At 46.1% G+C, this 19,624-nt stretch overlaps 1 protein-coding gene across 1 annotated transcript in view; it reads right to left on the bottom strand.

The window, feature by feature from the left end:
• Window positions 1-617: 617 nt before the first annotated feature.
• The window catches only part of LOC147712426 (uncharacterized), a 1,115,452-nt gene continuing 1,096,445 nt past the window's right edge, over window positions 618-19,624 (bottom strand). The window contains exon 18 of the mRNA XM_086919651.1: window positions 618-1,288. Coding sequence (XP_086775777.1) covers window positions 618-1,288 — 671 coding nt within the window. The remainder of the gene's footprint in view (window positions 1,289-19,624) is intronic.

Raw genomic sequence — 19,624 nt, 5'->3', positions numbered from 1 at the left:
AAAGTCATCAGCACCTTCCCACTCCTGGTTGCTGGTAAGCAGGTTGGGATAAGCACCTGGTTCCTTCCCGGTATAAAGGAGCATCTAGATAAAGCAAGTGTCTAGATTCTTACTTGTGTTGGAAGTACATGTACAGATTGGGAATTTAATATCTTACTGTTGCTGAGGATCATGACTTTGGAATAAACACCTGATTACTTACTAGTTGTGAGGTGCATTTAGTTGAAGCAGTGACCTGTTTTACTGGAGTTACATATCGTGATTTTGAAATGAGTTCCTGATATCTGATTGACGTAGAAGAGCATGTTGTTTGGGAGACTGCCTGGTTTCCTAATAGTGTTGAAGAACAGGAGGATGAAGCGAGACACTTGTTTCTTAGTGGTGCTGTGTAGCTAGTTATTTAAGCTACAGCCAGCTTTCTTGTTAGTGTTAATGAAATATTGTCAGAGTGAGGGCTGTCTCTTTGGTAGTGGTGAGGAGCATGCGGCTGGACAAAGATAGTGAAAGATTGAAGAGCACGTGGCTGTCATGAGTGCCTGGCATTTGAGAGATGGGAGTGAGGAGAATGTTTTTTTCATGGGATGAGTGATGTGTGGTCAGAGTACAGTTATGGATTCTTACTTGAATTCAGGAGCATGTGGCTCGAGTGTGCTATTAGTTTTTAATGCTGCGGAAAAGGAGTTGGCTAGAGTGTCTAATTGGGTTCTCATAGGTGCAAAAGAGCTTGAGGCTAGAGGCTGAACATGCTGTCTTGCAGATGTTGTGGAGCATATGGTAGACGTAGGCGCTTGTTTTCTTAATGACGTTGATCTGCTTGTTGTGTGGTTGAGTGTCTGGTTCCTTAAAGATGTTGCAGAGCATTCAGGCGAAGTGAGGACCTGACAACTTATCGGTGTCGAACAGCATGTTGCTGCCTGAGTGGGGGTTTTGTTTCTAATTGGAGTTGAGCTGCGTGATGCTGGAGACAGCAGTTCATTTTCAACTAGTGCAGTGGTGATTGTTGCCTGGTTGATCACCTGGTTTGTTGCTGGCAGCGAAGAGAACGTGGATGGATTGGGCCCATTACATCTTGATAGTGGTGGCAAGGAGGGCTCTGGAATAACAACTGGATGTTCTAGCCAGCGGTTTCTTAGACATTCCTCAGCAGTGGCTCTTTGCTTAGGATCCATATTCAACATTGGCAGGAGAAAATTTGCAAACGTTGCTGCGTCCTCTCTATTCCAATGGTATGTATCCTTCAGCAGGTTAAAAAGTGGCAAAGGCGTATGGTTTTTGTGTTTGAACTCTCCTGCAGAAGAAAGACAGATATTCTCAGGTAGTGATAGTTAAGTGATTGACAAACTTCCCTTATACTGCACACCCGGGCCTTCTTGCAGTACACCCGTTACCGATTGTACAATAATACATCATTAAACAGTCTACGTCAGCATAATACAAATCAAAGTGCAGAGAAGAAAAACAATGGCTTTTCAGAAAATATAATACACATTTGAAGTTATGAGGTAGGAGGCTCCCTGTCCCACAAGGAATCAAACACATATCGCAATAAAATAGACGCCAGACAGTTTTAATTTCGAAAGGGATGGTCTTATTTGTAAGATTATATAATTATTATGTGTTGAAATTTGTGATGTAATGTAGAGATAATGTGATAAGCACATAGCTAGAGAACACCTGAGAGTAAAAGAAGGAGAAAAGGAGAAAGGGTGGAGTCATGTATGAGAGGATATGACACATGGTCAAGTGAGAAGCAGCTGCAAATGAAAGATTCAGGTTCTTTAATGAGTCAGAACGTTTAAAGAGAATGTGGAGCCCATCCGTTTTGTCTATCGTAAGCCCCATCACTCCTGTATACCAAACACACCATCCTGCCCATTTTTGATTCTTCGAAGCCGCCTGGAAGAAATTAAATGACTTTGTTTATTTAGGTTTTACAATCAGCACTGATATGGAATAGGAGTCGAAAGGCATAAGACAATGTGTTAAGTATTTATGCAGCACACAAACAGTAATAAAGTGAAAACACAACGCAAGAAAAATCTCACACCAATTTAGAAAAATAGGTGACGTGGTAATACATTTTTTGACAACATAACAATAAAAATTCCCCTCAGTTTAAAAGGAGATATGTTTTTTTTTTTTGTTTAAGGTAAAACTAGACCCTAACAGAACAAAGTGCCACCCACGGACCTCCAATCATGTGGAAGCCGGGTTCACAGTTGCAAAATATGTCTGACTGCGATGGAGCACGAGCCGGACACAAGGACTGGATTAGGCCTGGTCAGCACTTACCTTCACACTTAGAAGAAATTTCGACTAAGAGTTTCGTCAGATGGTAAAGTTCAACAGGGAAAGTCTGCAGGCGGTGTCCGAAGAAGAGATATCGTTGTCAGGGAGTTGCTGGACGAAGTCACAGTGAAGATTTCTACATTCAGACTTAGGCCCGGATTCATCAAACTAAAATCCGCTCGCAAAGGGGCAGATTCTCAGAATCTGCCCCTTTGCGAGCGGTAGTTTTGCATTTGGGATTCATCATCCCAAATGCAAAAGCCCAGATCGCTGAGAGAGGCATTGATAGTGCCATTGCTAAAACCTGGGAAGGAAACGACTGACGTGCGATCCTATAGGCCCCTGTCCATGCTGACGGTGGACTATAAGATACTAAGCCGGATCTTGGCCACCAGGTTGGCCCCACACATGACCAGCCTGGTGCACAGGGACCAAGCGGGGTTTATCCCCACGAGGAATACGGCGTTGAATATTCGCCGTCTGATAGGGATACTGGACGGCACGGTGGAAACGGACGGTACCCAGGCGGTGCTATCTGTGGACATCGAGAAGGCTTTTGATAGTTTGGAATGGGTTTATTTGGATGAAGTCCTAGTGAGGTTCGGCATAGGCGAAGGGTTCCGCAAATGGACGAAGGTGTTATATTCCTCGGCGCGAGTACGACTGGGCAATCTGGTGTCAGCGGCTTATCCTGTTGGTAGGGGGACGAGACAGGGGTGCTCCCTTTCCCCCCTTCTGTTTGCACTGGCGATGGAGCCACTAGCGGTACGAGCCAGGTCGGGAGACATGTACTTTACAAATACATGTACGCAGGGATTGAGAGAGGTGGCCAGTTGCACTACATATCATTGTACGCGGACGATTTACTACTGTATTTGGAGGATATGGACCGGGCTCTGGAAGGAGCGGTGGAGATGCTGACTGAGTTTGGCTGGCTGTCGGGCCTCAGGGTCAATTGGACGAAGACGTGTGTCTTCCCGCTTAGAGCGACCACGCCCTGCCCTGCCCGTGATATAGGGGTGGTTTGGGAGCCATCTTGCTTTACGTATCTGGGAGTCCGTATTTACCACGAGGTTGCGGACTTATTAGAGGGCAATATTGGGCGGTGTGTACGGGCCCTGAGGGGTTCCATGTCTTTCTGGGCGTCCCTCCCCCTATCAGTGCTGGGTAGGGTGGCGCTGCTGAAGATGGTGGCGCTTCCGCGGCTCTTGTACTATTTTCGCACGTTGCCCGTTTGGATTCCCCAGAGGGTCTTCAGGGATCTGCGGACGATGGTCATTGACTTCCTTTGGGGGCACGGCCGCCGCAGAGTGGCACTTAATACGTTGCTCCGTCCTAAGCTTGAGGGGGGGATGGCCGTCCCGGACTTTGAGTTGTATTATTTGGCAGCGCAGCTTCAGGTTCTCGCACAGCATGTGGCTAGGGTGTATAGGGGACCGGAACGTGATCGAGAGCAGGGGATACAGCGCCATGTCTTGGCCTATATCATCATGCAGCAGAAACTGGATTTGCGAGGTCTTACTATGGAGGAGCGGACGCTCAGGTTGTGCTGGCAGAGGAGTCTGAGGAGGGCGAAGGCGGCCCGGCCGTATGCCCCGGAGATACCGATAGGCATGCTGACTGCGCTGCCGCATGGGGGTGACTGGTCTCCATTGTTGGAGTGGGAGGAGCTGGGACTGCAAGTGGTGGGGGACTTGTACGTTGATGGTACGTTGGTACCCTTCCGCACGCTACAAGAACAGTTTGGGCTGCCGGAGGGGAGCTTCCTCTTGCATGCGGCTGTGGTGGCGGCCATGCAAAAGCATTGGAGAGAGGGGCTCATTGAACCGGGCACGACTATGGCTTGCCAGTATGTAGTGATGGCCGCCGGCACCTTTAAAGCGGTGACCTGCCTTTATAATAGGATGTTGCATGAGGGGTTGGAACCGCTCCTAGGCCTGAAAGCGAAATGGGAGGTGAGCATAGGCAGGCCCATTCCGGACACTGTGTGGGGTCATATCCTTAAGCGCACGTGGAAGGGCACGAGGAATGCGCGCTTTCAGCAGGTGCACTTTTATGTTTTGCATAGGGCCTATTTGACGCCGGAGAAAATCAAACAATACTTTCAGGTACAGGAGGCGCGATGTCCGAGGTGTATGGCGTTGGAGGCGGATTTGGATCACCTGTTATGGGGCTGCCCGAAACTGGAGGACTACTGGGAGGAGGTTGGGGGACTCCTCAACGCAGTGACCGACAGGGAAGTGGAGTTTGATATGGCGGCGTGCTTGTTGCTCTGGTTCCCACATACGAAAAACACTAAGGTGACCAGCAAATTTATTGACCTGGGGCTGATATTAGCGCAAAGGGAGATCACCTGGCACTGGAAGTCCAGGGAGGGGCCATCGGTGAGGAGGTGGACGAATGAATTGCTGAGGTGGTCTGAATGCGAGAGTGTGCTCCGTATGAGACAAGCAGTTAAGCTTGACAACGAAAAGAGCCTGGAATCGGCACGGGCGTGGGAATTGATAGTGCAAGCTCTGCGTGACTCCCTGGTGGATGATGAGGATTGAATGTTGCGGCATGAGGACACTGCGAGGCTTACGAGTATGGAGGTGTATATGTAGATCTGTAGCGAGACCCATACCGGAGCTAGGGGCACAGCACACATCATTAGCGGTTGCTGGGGGGAGGGCGCGGGTGTTGTTCTAGAGCTGTTGGGAGGTGGGGTAGACACCGGGACCCGGGTTGGGGACGGAGGCACTTCTGGGCTGTGACCGCCTCTAAGGTTGTGGAGCAGGGATAGATAGCGGCGCAGGTGTGGAGGCACATGGTTCTGTCGTGACAGGGCCCCGCTGGGTCTGGGGGGCGGGACCGCAGTATCCCCATGAGACTGGGCTGCTAGCTTGTGCTGGACGGTGTTGGGGTTGAGTTCAGGGTTGGTGGGGTAAAATGCAGATACATGAAAGTTTTTCGACCATTGTCCTTCAGGGATGCGCACTGTGATGTCTCACTGGCAATCTAGAACATTATGCCGCCCGGCCTCCGGGATACGGGCTGAATGGCTGTGTATACACTATTACTCGAACTCTGCGGGGGGACACCATGAGTGAGCTGGTTGATTTATTGTATGCAATGGTTTCTAATTCTGCAATAAATACAAATTTAAAAAAAAAAAAATCATCCCAAATGCAAAAATCGCAATTTTAGAAATCGCTAAATTGCGATTAATTGCATTTAAGGAATCTCAAATTGAGATTCCTTAAATGCATCGCATGAAAGTTTTTAAAATAGCGAAATCGCTAATAGGGCACGCAAATTACCATGAAATACAACTTCATGGTAATTTGCAAAAACTTTGAAAAATGCACTAAAGTGCATTTTTCAAAGTTTCATGTTGTGCACACAGATGCCCTAAGGGCATCTGTGTGCGCAACATATGTGCATATATCAATTTCAGGGGTGCAACAGGGTGTCCTTTGGACACTCTCAAAAAACAGGAGCCTAGGGGGATAAGAAGCAGGCCGCCCCCCACTCAAATTACTCTCATACAACAGTGGCCTGCTCCTGAACAGCTCGAAGGCTGAAAAAAGAAGAATTTCCTCTTGTGGTAGAGGGATTATCTACCTTCTAGCCACAGTCATGCACACCGTTGCAATTTTGAGTCTGGCAATATTGCCAGGGCGTGTGTTTGTATAACGGTACCACCACAGAGCTACATATATGTCCTCCCTTCCACACGTGAAAAAAAGGGGGAGGGGAGGTTGACAGTGCCTCACGGAAGCAACACCAAGGAGAGGATTGTATCAGACTGGTACTCGCCTGATTCCTCACTTCTCATCATCGGCTACTGTCAACCTTAAAAGAATGGGAGAGAAACAAACATAAAGAAAGTGCATATAGGTCAGGCAACCGTAAAGTGTTGTGTGTGCTGAGACCCGATGTGATATATCCGTGCCCAATTAGGTGAAAAAACAACAAATATACCTCTATAAAAAGGGTGAGGCTAACTGGCAACTCGTGACTTTATTCTGTGCTGTTAGCTCACTCTGATTAAAAGTCAACCGACATGTTTCATCACTTTGCCTTACGTTACAGTGATTTCTTCAGGGTTTCTTGGTGGGTCAGCGTTTAACATGCAACTTTCATAGTCTTCCCTTATTGTACCAGGTGGCCTTCTGTGGTAAGCCTACCCGGCCCCCGTGGAAGACTGCTTCACGTGTATCGTCCCCTGTCTCAGTACTGGGACGCTTTGAACCGCCAAAAGGTCGGTATCGCGTACGCGTGCAGGTGTGGTCTCGGCTCACCCCTCGGACACCCCTGCACCCTTGAAATCGCTATCTCAATTTGCGAATCGCTAATTGTGATTCGCAAATTGAGATTGTCTTCCCATTCATTCCTATGGGCCTCTAGGCAATTTGCGAGTCGCAATTAGGGAATTGTAAGAAATCTCTATTTTTTAAGTGATTTCTAGATGCATTCCATTTTGCAATTCCTTAATAGCGAATCGGTATTTTTCACTATTAAGGAATCGCAAATTGGGTTGTTGATGCATCTGGGGGTAAGTTTCTTTTTTGGACGTCGAAAATCCCCAGTGCGATGTAGCTGTAGCCAATGAGAGTTCCATGAGGCCCGATACCACTTTGATGAAGGACCACTGAACGGGATTTTCTGCTGTGGTGAAGAACGTAGTGGGAGCTGCCACAAAGTAAGGCCGAAAGGCAATGCACCTTGGGTGAATAGACGAGCAGGTTGGTTCCGGTCTCCTCTTGGTTCTCAGAGCAGTCTTTAGCCAAACATGTTTTAAGTCCCAGGTTTTGGAATTTGGTTATATTGGCTCCTTTAACACTACCACCAATGGTACCAGCGTGAGGGGCAACAATTGGAGGGTTTGGACTCACTTAGGCTGTGCCAGGTGTGGGTTGAAGATGGTTGGAACCTTTTTGTCCCTAAGACTCTGATCAGGATGTTAGCCAACTAGCCCTTGGAGTAACTATGGCAGTCCAGGGATCAAGCAGTGAAACAGGGTTCAAGCAGGAGATCAGGCCTCTAAGGGTTCAAGGGAGCCTTCAGGCAGCAAAGCATTCATTCCAGGTGCAGCAAAGCAGTCTTGTGGAGTACGCAACGGGCCACAGAAGTAGGCAGTTCTCTGAGAGTCCTTCTGTGAGTCCAGAAAGTGAACTGAAGAATGGGTCTGAGGGTCCTCTTTTTATACCTGGTGCCTTTTTGAAGTACGATAAGTTCCACATAATTCACTTTGAAGTTCTGGACGTTTCCTAACTCCCTTAGCTCCAAACTGGCTGCATTAACAATTCAGGGGTGACAAGTCATTTGTGTGAAGGCAGAGCAAAGCCTTTTTTTAGTTGCTAGTGGGCCTGTTCCCAGCTCAACACCCCCATCCTGCCAGTTGATAGCCCATGATGCACACCTAAAACCCTCCCTTGTGTGGCTGTCTGGAAGGAATAAGCAAAGTCCAAGTGCCAACTACTCCCAGTCATATGACCCAGTGACAGGCTGCAAAGAGCCAAATAGGTAGTGCAAGAAAATGCCAACTTTTCTAAAAATGGCAAAATCCAACTTGTACTTTAAAATCCAACTTTACCATTAAAGATGATTTCTATTACAATTTCTGAGACACTCAACATGAAATGCTCATCTGTTCCCAATCAAACCTAAGCATGTATTAAAAGTAATAAAGCACCCCAATGTTATTCTATAGGAGAGGTAGGCCTCACAGTAGTGAAAAACGAATTCAAGACTTTTTTTCCCTACCAGGATATGTAAAACGTAAATGTAAATGCCCAACCTTCCAATCACAATGCACCCTGCTCCATGGACTACTTAGGGCCTACCTTAGGAGTGACATATATGCAATAAAAGGGGAGGTTAAGGGTTGGGAAAGGCGTTATATTGCTAAGTCGAATTGGCAGTTCAAAACTACATTCAGGTTGCAATGACATACCAGGGCCATGTCTTAAATAACTATTTAAGTGGGTGGCACAATAAGTGTTGCAGACCCACTAGTACCATTTCCCCACAGGCCTATGGACTTAAAAGCAAATTAAATATGCCAATTGGGGGTAAGCCAGTTTTGTCATGTGTAAAGGAGTGAGCACAAGCACTTTAGCAATAGTTAGCAGTAGGAAAATGCACAAAGACCTAGAGCCAAAAAAACGAATGCAGCAAAAATTGGAGGGCTGAAAGCAAAATGTGTGGAGGAGACCCTACAGAGAGGACCACGTCTAACATATATTTTTAGTATGCTATGTATTTTACAAAACACAACCATAAAATATTATTATAAAAAGGGAGAAATGGTAGCAGGAGTAGGGAAAATGGAAAAGATGGTGAAGAAGAAATAACAACTTTTTTGTCATGGTTATTTTTTCCATCTTGGGTCCCTAATGGTTTAGCAGTATAGGTAGTCTTTTTAGTAAACCAATCGTACAACCTGAGAATCTTTCTTACACTCTAGTTGTGCAAATGAATTTCAAATATATCCAGAAAACAAACGTGTTGATATAAGACAAGAATCAGAAGATCATCTACAACAGTAGAATAAAGGTGGGTGGGGAGAAAGCCAGTAGTCTCAAGTGGACTGTGAGCCAATATTTTTAGTTGTGCTGGAGCAGGTATTACTTGAACAGATTTGTTCTTTACAAACTGTGAGCGAGGGGGGTGCAATTTGAAATAGAATTCACTCCAGAACCTGGAGGCATACTCAGGCAAAGCATGACTTATAGTTTTTTTTTTACTTTTGTGTAGTTTTTAGCATTCTAGCCAAGCATGGGTTTTATTACTAGTTTTTCTGACACATGAGAAGTCACACATCTGGGTATGATTCATTCTTGCCATCACTGCCTTACTTGTAATGGATCAGGGCTTGTAGTTAGAGACACTGCAATATGATGCCATGCTTGTGAGTGGATGTGTGGATGTGAACTTCCATATAGCACACAATACGAAAGAACAGTCTTTGGGAACTGATCACTCCCTGCCCATCACCCCCGCTGAAAAGTAAGCATCTAGAGAAGGGAGTATCAAACCTTTTTGTTCCAGTGAAAATCATTACAAGCTACTCCAATACTTAATCTATTTTTAATAGTGATATGCTCAGAATAATGGCAGATTAATGGCTTCTCTATGAAAGAATACACGCTTAGTTCAACAAACTCATCAGACAAGTTACTAGTAATATTATCCCAAACCAACATTTTCATACCAATTTATTTCTGTACCTGAGTAATTAAATAACAAGCACAGATGAATGTGCTCTTTAGCACCCAGTAAATAACACTAGCAATATGCCCCCTCTACATAAACCGAGCATGAATGATGATTCAATGATCAGATTCAAATATATTTTGAAACAGCAGTAATTTTCTCTTGAAATCAGTTTATCATTTAGAAATAAAATTGTACCCATAAATATGAATGTATGACATTGTTCTGCATTCTGTTCATCATTTGGCTTTTTGTATCTGATGCAGAAAGACAGCTAAAGGTTCAACTGCCAGCACAAATAGCATGAGTGATAGTCGGCACCCCTGCCACAAGCCCCTATGAGTATGAAAGGGGTCAGACTGTGAGCCTGCCCGTCTTGACCTTAGCCGAGGGCTTTATATACAGCAGGCTGATCAGCGCAGCATCTTATGGGCAAATACACCCACCTTGAGTAGTACTGCAAACATATAGGGCCAGATGTAGGTAAAATAGATTTACCGATTTTTAATTACCGAATTTTACCGATTCGGTAATTAAAAATCGTTAAATCTAAGGGGTGGATATGTAGGTATTCCAGATGTGCTGGAATACCGATTCGGGAGAATTCGGTATTTACCGATTCGGTAAATACCGAATCGGTAATGCCCATTCATTCCTATGGGCTTTGAAGCCCATAGGAATGAATGGGCATTACCGATTCGGTATTTACCGAATCGGTAAATACCGATTTTCACAAGGGTGCAGGGGGTGTCACTTTGACACCCTCTGGCACCCCCAAAACAGGCTCGGGTGCCATGTGGCAGGCATACATGCCCCAAAGGCAGGTCTGCCTGTCACATGGCATAGGTGTGCATGCACACATGTGCATGCACACCGGAATCGGTATTTTACCATCAAATTGGATTTGATGGTAAAATACCGATTCAGTAAGGCCTCTGGGACTCTGAAGAGTCCCACCTACATCTGGGTGCCTCAGAATCGGTAAAATTACCAAATTTTTATTTTACCGAATCGGTAAAATTACCAAATCGGTAATTTTACCGATTCGGTAAAATAATGCCCCCTACATACCTGTCACCCATTTACCGATCGGTAACGGCCATAATCGGCCGTTACCGCTCGGTAAATGGCCTCAAATGGCCACCTACATCTGGCCCATAGTTCCAATCAAGTATGTCAAAGGCCTTTTCCAGGTCCAATACTAGGCAATTAGCATATGGTCATAGAGGCAGCGCCTCCTCCAGAAGCCTGTGGAGTCGGCATATATTGAGGGAGTATCAGCTCTGGCATGGCGTCCATCAGGCACTGTGCATGAATCTGGCTTAAATATTTTGTTATCACAGGCAAACATGGACAGCTTCTGATTTGACGTGACATCCAAGGGTTCAGGCCTGGCTTGAGGAGGGAGACCAGCAGGAACTCCCATATGGAAGGTGGCAACTAACAAGCACTGCATTATATACCGCAGCTAACCTCTGAGGCAGCATGTCTGTGTAAGTTTCGTAAAACTCGATTGGTAGGCGCCGATTTCAGGGTGTTTACCTGTGCCGAAGCTGCAAACAGCATCTCGGATTTCATGCTCTGTGATTGTGTTTCCAGAATAGTTGCTTGAGCTGAGGCATTTCAGCTTTATCTAGGAAGCCAGCTATCTGGGCATGAGAGGGGGATCATGCGGGGCCATATAGTGTACAGTAGTGTGTCTGGAAGGTATCTTGGATCTCTGTTTGTGTGAAGGCCATGTCATTGGTTGGCAAGCGGATCGCTCTGGTGGAAGCGTTATCAGTATCTTGTTTTTTCAATCATGCCAGGAGCCTCCCTGACCTGTCCCCTTCAGCATGAGTCCTAGCTTATCTTAGCTTTTCCATGGCTGCCAGAAGGTCCCCTCTGCAAGAGTCGCTCTTGATTCCTGCTCGCTCAAGGTCTCCTGGAGAGCATTCAAGGTCAGCCAGTTCCCATTCTACTGTGCTACACACCCCCACCTGTGTGTGTATACAGTGACCTTGCACCACGGTTTTGACGGCATCCCAACAACAAGAACAGCTCCCACAGCTCTGCGCTGCTAAATACGTCTAAACAAAAGGAGAGGCAGGGAGAGTAGAATGACACTCTTATTCCCCGATAATAATCAATAAACAAGAAAAGAGTGTCCAATGGTTGTATTCGACCACAGTAAGGAGCAAGTAAACACTTAAGACATCAAAGAAAGCCCTCACTCACCACCTAGTGATGACATGCTTCATCATCGGGCCCCACTTAACTTAAGGCTTTCTTTGAGGGTAAGGAAGACCCCAATGAAGCCCTTCGAAATGGGGACACCGGCCTCAGACTGAGTTCCACTTTGTCCCCTCCGCCGCACACAGTGCCGGCAGCTATCACTGCTTTTGAACAGGCAGTATTTCTGGACCTTGAAACTTGCCAAGACCCAACAACTTTCAATAATTTCAGCACTGCAGAATATCATGCACTACAGACTTTGCAAAACGACCAGAGCATTACAATTAAGCCAGCAGACAAAGGCGGTGGGCTTGTCATATAGAACACTGTTGACTATGACAAGGCATGTCAATTACTTCTGGATGACAAGAAAAACTACAAACCTCTGACAATAGACCCTACAGAGGATTTGAGAACACAAATCTCAGCACTAGTCAGGAGAGCAGAAGAAGACGGGCAAATCTAAAAAAATGAGGCGGATTTTCTCATTACTAATCAGAGCATAACCCCCTACTTTTACACACTGCCTAAAACGCACAAAAATCGGATGCCCCCACCTGGACGTCCGATCGTGTTGGGGATTGGCTCCTTGCTGGAGCCATTATCGCGCTTCTGTGACCATTACTTGAAGACGATAGTCCAAAGCACCCCAACCTATCTCAAGGACACCAAGAGCCTCCTTCAGTTACTCCAGGACCTTAGTTTCACTGAAAGTGCAGTGACACTAGTTACGCTTGACATCGAAAGCCTGTACACCAGCAACCCCCAGGACCATACCATCAAGGTCCAGGGGTCAGCTCTGGATTCTATCACTTGGAACTACCAGGCTTCAAAAAAATTAATCTTGGAGTGTGCAACTTTGGCCCTCAAAGAGAACTTTTTCTCCTATAAAGGCAACCTTTTCCTTCAATGCACTGGGACTTCAATGGGCAGCACATTTGCCCCCAGTGTGGCAGGCCTTTATGTGGCAGACTTTGAGCCGAAATACATCTTGCAACCAGATAGCCCTTTCTCTACGTCCATCCAAGTCTGGAGGCGCTATATTGACGACGTCGTGGTCATATGGACCGGCGACGACGAACAGCTACAGGCTTTCTTTACCTGGGTCAATACCCTCGACCCCAACCTGAAATTTACATATGCCACCAGCAAAACTAAGGCAACCTTTTTGGAAGTGCTCCTTGAGGACAGGGTCAGCAACACAAAAGACATTCCATTGACATGTGGAACTACACACAGCAAATTGTCAAACTTTGTGAAGAAATCAATTAATAAGAACTGGAAAATACTGTCCAGTACTAACAAAACTTGGGAGAAACCGCTCTTCTCCTTTAAGAAAGGACGCAGCCTAAAGGATGCCCTGGTCCACACACGACCAAAACCAAAAACCACAGAGACAGTAATATCAGTCACTGACACCTGGGGCCTACCAAAAGTGGTTGGCCATTACCCATGCTCCAACTGCAGCGTCTGCCACCTGACGATACCCTCAAAAACGTTAGAACTCGAGCCTGGCAAGACGTGAATACAGAAAGATCACACTAACTGCAACACGCAAAACGTGATATACCTTATCACGTGCCCCTGCGAACTGCGATACGTTGGCATGACCAGCAGAAGGGTCAAACAGAGAATCTGCGAACACCGATCAAATATCATATGCAAGAAATCTACAATCAAAATGAGCAGACACTTTCTCGAACTCAACCACACAACAAATGACATGCAATGGACAGTTATCGAACATGTGAGTAGTGGCAATAACATCAATCACCGTCTTTTTGAAAAAGAACAGCGGTGGGTCTATAGGCTTGGGACCCACCTCCTTGGATTAAACGACGATATCCCATGGAACTCTGTGATCAAGTGAATACGATGAGACCCTTGTCACTCAGGCACCCATATAATTGTTGGACAGCTTAGCACAATGAGCTTCACTCCGTCCATCACTGACATCTCTCATATACTGCTCCCTTAGGCTTATCTGTAGCTATTTGCCTTATGAGACCCACCCTCTGTGTCACGAGGGCCCATTGGCTACTGACATATGGGAAGTAGGGGAGAGCTCCATTCAGCACCTCGACATGGTAAATCTAACACCAGCATCTGGGAACTTTAATAACTTTTTGCTACCATCAAGGTTAGACCTTCCAAACTATTGCGCTCTTACCGCGCGCTGTGCTGGTGTTTGACATCCCTAACTGATCGTGTATGTGAACAAGCTCCCGGGCTCCGTAACAACGGGCTTCCGATTGGAGCACATGACCAAGCCTCCATTCCACTGGAGAGAGCGACTGCTCCGGTCCAACAGCCTGTGGTCACCATAACAACAGACAATACCCTTGCGTCAGGATATGTGAGGACTCCTTGATTGGCCCGCACAACCTCGCGACCATGTGGCTGTAACGTCAGATGACGTGAGAACTCCCCGATTGGCCCACACGTGGGCATCAACAGAATTCGGCCACGCCCACCCGGAAGCCGATCACCTCAGACATCCATTTAATGCTCTCCTGGCCCCGCGTCCACATCTTCGGGGTCCGGTCGAGAGTAGAAGCAGAAATCTGCTTAGGATTTCACCACTAAGCTAAGTACCTATTTAATGCTATGTGACTTATTGTATGTTTACTCCCTTTGTCTTGACAAATCGCAGGGTGTGCCAATTACGTTTCCACCCCCCTCCTGGGACCCATGGTGTGAATCCTTAACACCACAAAAGTGAGATATTTTAATCTGTTAGCGCGATCGTGCCTGCATTTTACTTTGATAGCAATAAGGGAGATATCCTTCCTTTTTTAACCATCACTATTATTTCATAGCACGAATAATACACAGCACTACCCACTTTTTAGCAGCTAAAAGTCCAGGGGCCATGGTGGTGATAACTATACTTTTATTTTACCACAAATGTCTCTTAAACTACACACTGGAGCACTATGGATTGACATAAGTCATCAGCATCATTACTCAATGTATGTTTTGTCCTATATGTACGTCCTTGTCATTTCTATCTACAGGTGCAGAAACCTTAAAGCTGGAAGCCTCCTAAACCAGGAGTAATTAGGAAGACAATCTTTTCTTCCTAATATTTTTGCACTTTACACCTTTTTGTTAATTTTCACTTTCACGTCCCTAGGTAAGGGTGGGCCTTAGCGAGTCCATTCCACCAGGGTTTAGCACACGCAGAGTCCTGATGAATGCCAGGTAAAATCATACCGTTTCGTGGCTGAAACATGTCGACTGATATTTAGGAAACTACCACTCAACTAATTGTGGACGAATTTCCAACACATAAGTTTTTATTAACCTGTCCTTAGTGATCATTAGAATAAAGTTAATTCTGATACACTACGGACTAATTTTTAACCATCCACCACTCACTAGTTTCTTTTCTTTGCACAACACTGCCTGAACTCACCAACCCGCTCTGCAGTAAATCTGGTGTTGTAGCACACCAAAGAGACACTCGGTCTCTTTGGTGGGTCCCGATGATGAAGCATATCATCACTAGGTGGTGAGTGAGGGCTTTCTTTAACATCTTAAGTAAAGCTGTTTACCTGCTCCTTACTGTGGTCGAATAAAACCATTGGACACTCTTTTCTTGTTTATGAACCTTTTAAGTATTCATGTTTTGTAAATGTTGCTGACATTTCTAAGTCTGCCATCATATTATTAAAAGTATCAAAGTCCCAATCATCAGAAAATGTGCTGGGTGAAACAAAGTCACTGAAGGAATTCTTAAATTGATGTGGAATCTTCAACAGCTCTACAGGACCATAAATGTCATAATCAGTTATGTCCCATCCTATACCACCAGGTATAGGAATGGCTGTGATGTTTACTGATGACAGGTCTCTTTGTTCACGATGAGATGATTTGTATGGCTTCAGGAGCAAGTTGATGTTCTTACTTGCTGTGTCCATTTTACTATATTTTCCATCTATCAGCTTTCCCAAACTTAACACAAGAATGAGCCATAGTAGGAGGAGAAAAAGTACACGTAACACAATCCAAAATTCAACCCATGGTGAAACGAGATGTGCATTTGCAAGCTGGTGAAAAAGTTCTCTTACTTGTTTCTTGAAAGTTTTATTTGCTGGCGTTGTTTAGGGCTCAATGGGATCCTCAGAAAAAGTATCAAAGTTGATCAACTAGCCAGAGGCAGTTCTGTCAATTGTTGGAATTGCATCCGGATTACTTGAAATCACTGGAGCTGCTTGATCCCCTGTCATATTAGTATAGTCAGAGGCTATATCATTGTAGACAGGAGTTTCTTGATGAACTGTGATTTGGGTATCAAGAGGCACAAGTTCCATGGCTTTGTTGCATAGTCCTTCTTTTTGCACTGCAGATTCTTCAAAGGTGATGAGTATCTCAATTTGAACCTCTTGGATAGTAGTAAGATTTGGTTGTCTGCTACATCTTTGGAGTCCACTGGGCCTACTATAACTGATAACCAACAGAAGCAACCTTTTCCCTCCTGAGGCGGAAGCCGGGAGGCCTCTCTCTTTACTTTGCATATTTTAGCATTTTCCCTGCATTTTTACTTAGTGTGATTTACAGCGCTTGATTAATAAGCGTTAGAGATTTTAAGACTTCCTCAGCGCTCCTAAGCGCTTTGTGTTCCTTCCCCCCTCCCCTGTCTCAGGACCGCCCTCGGCCGAGTATCGACGCCGAGGGCTGGGATCCCGGTTTTGGCGGCCATATTGGGTGTGGGCCAGGCGGGTGACGCGCTCTAGCAGCACTTTAAAAAGGAAATAGGCAGCCTCTCCCAGTGATAACCAACAGAAGCAACCTTTCCCCTCCTGAGGCGGAAGCCGGGAGGTCTCTCTCTTTACTTTGCATATTTTAGCATTTTCCCTGCATTTTTACTTCGTGTGATTTACAGCGCTTGATTAATAAGCGTTAGAGATTTTGAGACTTCCTCAGCGCTCCTAAGCGCTTTGTGTTCCTTCCCCCCTCCCCTGCCTCCGGACCGCCCTCGGCCGAGTATCGGCGCCGAGGGCTGGGATCCCGGTTTTGGTGGCCATATAGGGTGTGGGCCAGGTGGGTGACGCGCTCTAGCAGCGCTTTAAAAAGGAAATAGGCAGCCTCTCCCAGTGATAACCAACAGAAGCAACCTTTCCCCTCCTAAGGCGGAAGCCGGGAGGTCTCTCTCTTTACTTTGCATATTTTAGCATTTTCCCTGCATTTTTACTTCGTGTGATTTACAGCGCTTGATTAATAAGCGTTAGAGATTTTGAGACTCCCTCAGCGCTCCTAAGCGCTTTGTGTTCCTTCCCCCCACCCCTGCCTCCGTACCGCCGTCGGCCGAGTATCGACGCCGAGGGCTGGGATCCCGGTTTTGGCGGCCATATTGGGTGTGGGCCAGGCGGGTGACGCGCTCTAGCAGCGCTTTAAAAAGAACGGTCATGACTCCGCGCAGCGGATGCGTACTGCAGACGCGCCGGACCTGTCGCGGAGTCGTGCCAGAGTCCTGCCAGTCTGCGCCCGTCCGCGACAGGACGGGACCAGGGACCATGGACCCTACACTCACGCCTATTACTTCAGCAAAGGCCCCTCATATCAGGTATTCGGCGCAAACTCTGTCACACCTTAGACCAACCCCTCTCACAGAATGCTTCAGAGATTCCTGGCCGTGCCCTGAGGGCCCTTTCTCCTGCATAAATTGCAAATATCAAGCCTCTCACATAAAACCTATTACTGAGATGTTAGATAAAAGGGAGCAAATTCCACCTAAAGGGACAAAGGGGACAAAGTGCCTCCTCCTAAACGTTTGCTCCCTACCTAGACATCAACTAGAGGTATGGGACCTAATACATACTAAACAACCCGACCTCTGCTTCCTAACGGAAACTTGGCTGAAACCTCATACGGTTCCCGCTATTGCTGTAGGGGTTCATTTTGGCTATAAGTTTGTCCACTTTGACGGTCCAGAGAAAATAGGTGGTGGCTTAGCCGTCGTGCATAAAGAACATCTGAAGATCACGATATTAGAACAGAAACAAAGCCCTCTCTTTGAGATCATAATTTTTAAAATGCAATATGCCACAAACATATTTTGGAAAGGAGCCTTAGTCTATCGCCCTCCGGGGCCTTCTACAGGCTTCTCCCTTGCACTATTGGAACTCTTGGCCCCAGATTTCAAAGCAAAAGAAGATTTCCTACTTCTTGGCGATTTTAATGTTCACGTTGATAATCCCACACTTCCTGAAACAATTTCCCTGGTTTCAGAATTATCTTCCCTCGGTCTGACTTTGCAAAACCACGAGCCCACCCATACAGGTGGCCACCTTCTCGATCTGGTTTTCACTAACTTCCCCAAAATAAAATGCCTTTCCCCGGCTCAAATACTTTGGTCCGACCACCTCATCGTGGAATTCTCAATATCTAAGGCGGACAAGCCCTCTAATAAAAACTCCCTACCTCCCGTCTGGCGTCGACAATGGCATAAAGTCACCGTAGAGGAATTGCAAAAGGTATGGAAGTAGCCCATCCCCACAGAGACAGACAGTATAGAGACTGTTTTAACCAAATATAACAATTCCCTCAAAGAAGCAATTGACAAAATAGCACCTTTAAAATTACACAAACAATACCCTGCCACCAAACAGGAAACATGGTATACCAAAGAGCTTAGAACAGAAAAACAAAAATGTAGGAGGCTGGAAAAGAAGTGGAGAAAAACACGAACCGAAGAAAACAAGAAGGCACATCAAGAGGCCCAGACTAAATATTACAAAAACATCAAACTTGCTCGGAGGAATAGCCTCTCTCAACAACTCGCAGAAGCGGGAAATCGATCTAAGGAATTATTTAAAATCCTTCAGGAATTTGTAAAACCTACCGCATGCAAAAGCCCTGATGACTTTTCCCAACAATTATGCGACAAAATCTCCTTGTTTTTCGAAAATAAAATTAACTTGATTTACGACAACATTTTATTGGTCTCCAATCAAAATAGTAACAACTCTCTCCCCCCTTCCATCCTGCCCACACGGAGTAAAACCACACTTACGGCATTCCCAGCAGTCAATGACTCAGATCTCACCTCCCTTATGAGCCATATAAAATCTGGATCTCCAGATGATCTTTTATCAGCTAAAATAACTGCCTCTCTGCAAAATGTGCTCAGGCCCCATATTCAAACACTGATCAATCATTCTCTTAGGGAAGGATCAGTGCCCATGGAATGGAAAAAAGCAGTGGTGAACCCTATCTGAAAGAACGCAGCAATCCCATGGACCGACCTCTCCAACCTTCGACCCATCTCCCTCCTACCCCATCTCAGCAAGATGGCTGAGAGACACGTTAACACTCACTTGTCCAAATACATCGAGGCAGCGGAGGTCCTAGACCCCTCTCAATCCGGATTTAGGCCCAATCACAGCACAGAATCTGCCCTCCTTTCAGTGACTGATAACATCAAGATGTCACTGGATGGAGGAAACTCAATGATTCTGTGTCCCATGAGATACTTCTCGATCGTCTGAAGGAGAGGGGAATAGAAGGGGTGGCTCTTTCTTGGCTGGAAAGCTTTCTTTCAGATCGCCAACAAGAGGTAAGGTTGGGCTCCCACCATTCTATCTCAAGGGAGCTCACCAAGGGAGTGCCACAGGGCTCTTGCCTAAGCCCCACACTCTTCAACGTGTATGTGGCCCCCTCGGCGGATATTGTAAGATCCTATGGGTTCACCCCTGTGTCGTACGCTGACGACACTCAGCTTTTGTTCCGCTTTAAAACTCTAACGCCCTCAATAAAAAAATCTTTTGCGGACGGAATGAGGGCAATATCTCACTGGATGGCTACTAATCCCCTCCAGTGTAATGTAGGCAAGACTAAAGTAATGCTGTTCGGGGAGGCTACACTTTTGTGGTCCCCAGATTGGTGGCCTCTGGATTAGGACCAACTCCAAGCCCCA

Source organism: Lissotriton vulgaris, chromosome 5, assembly GCF_964263255.1.
Source record: "Lissotriton vulgaris chromosome 5, aLisVul1.2, whole genome shotgun sequence".
Classification (NCBI taxonomy): Eukaryota; Metazoa; Chordata; class Amphibia; order Caudata; family Salamandridae; genus Lissotriton; species Lissotriton vulgaris.
Note: the sequence above shows the minus strand (reverse complement) of the source record. Positions and strands in the feature narration are given on the sequence as shown.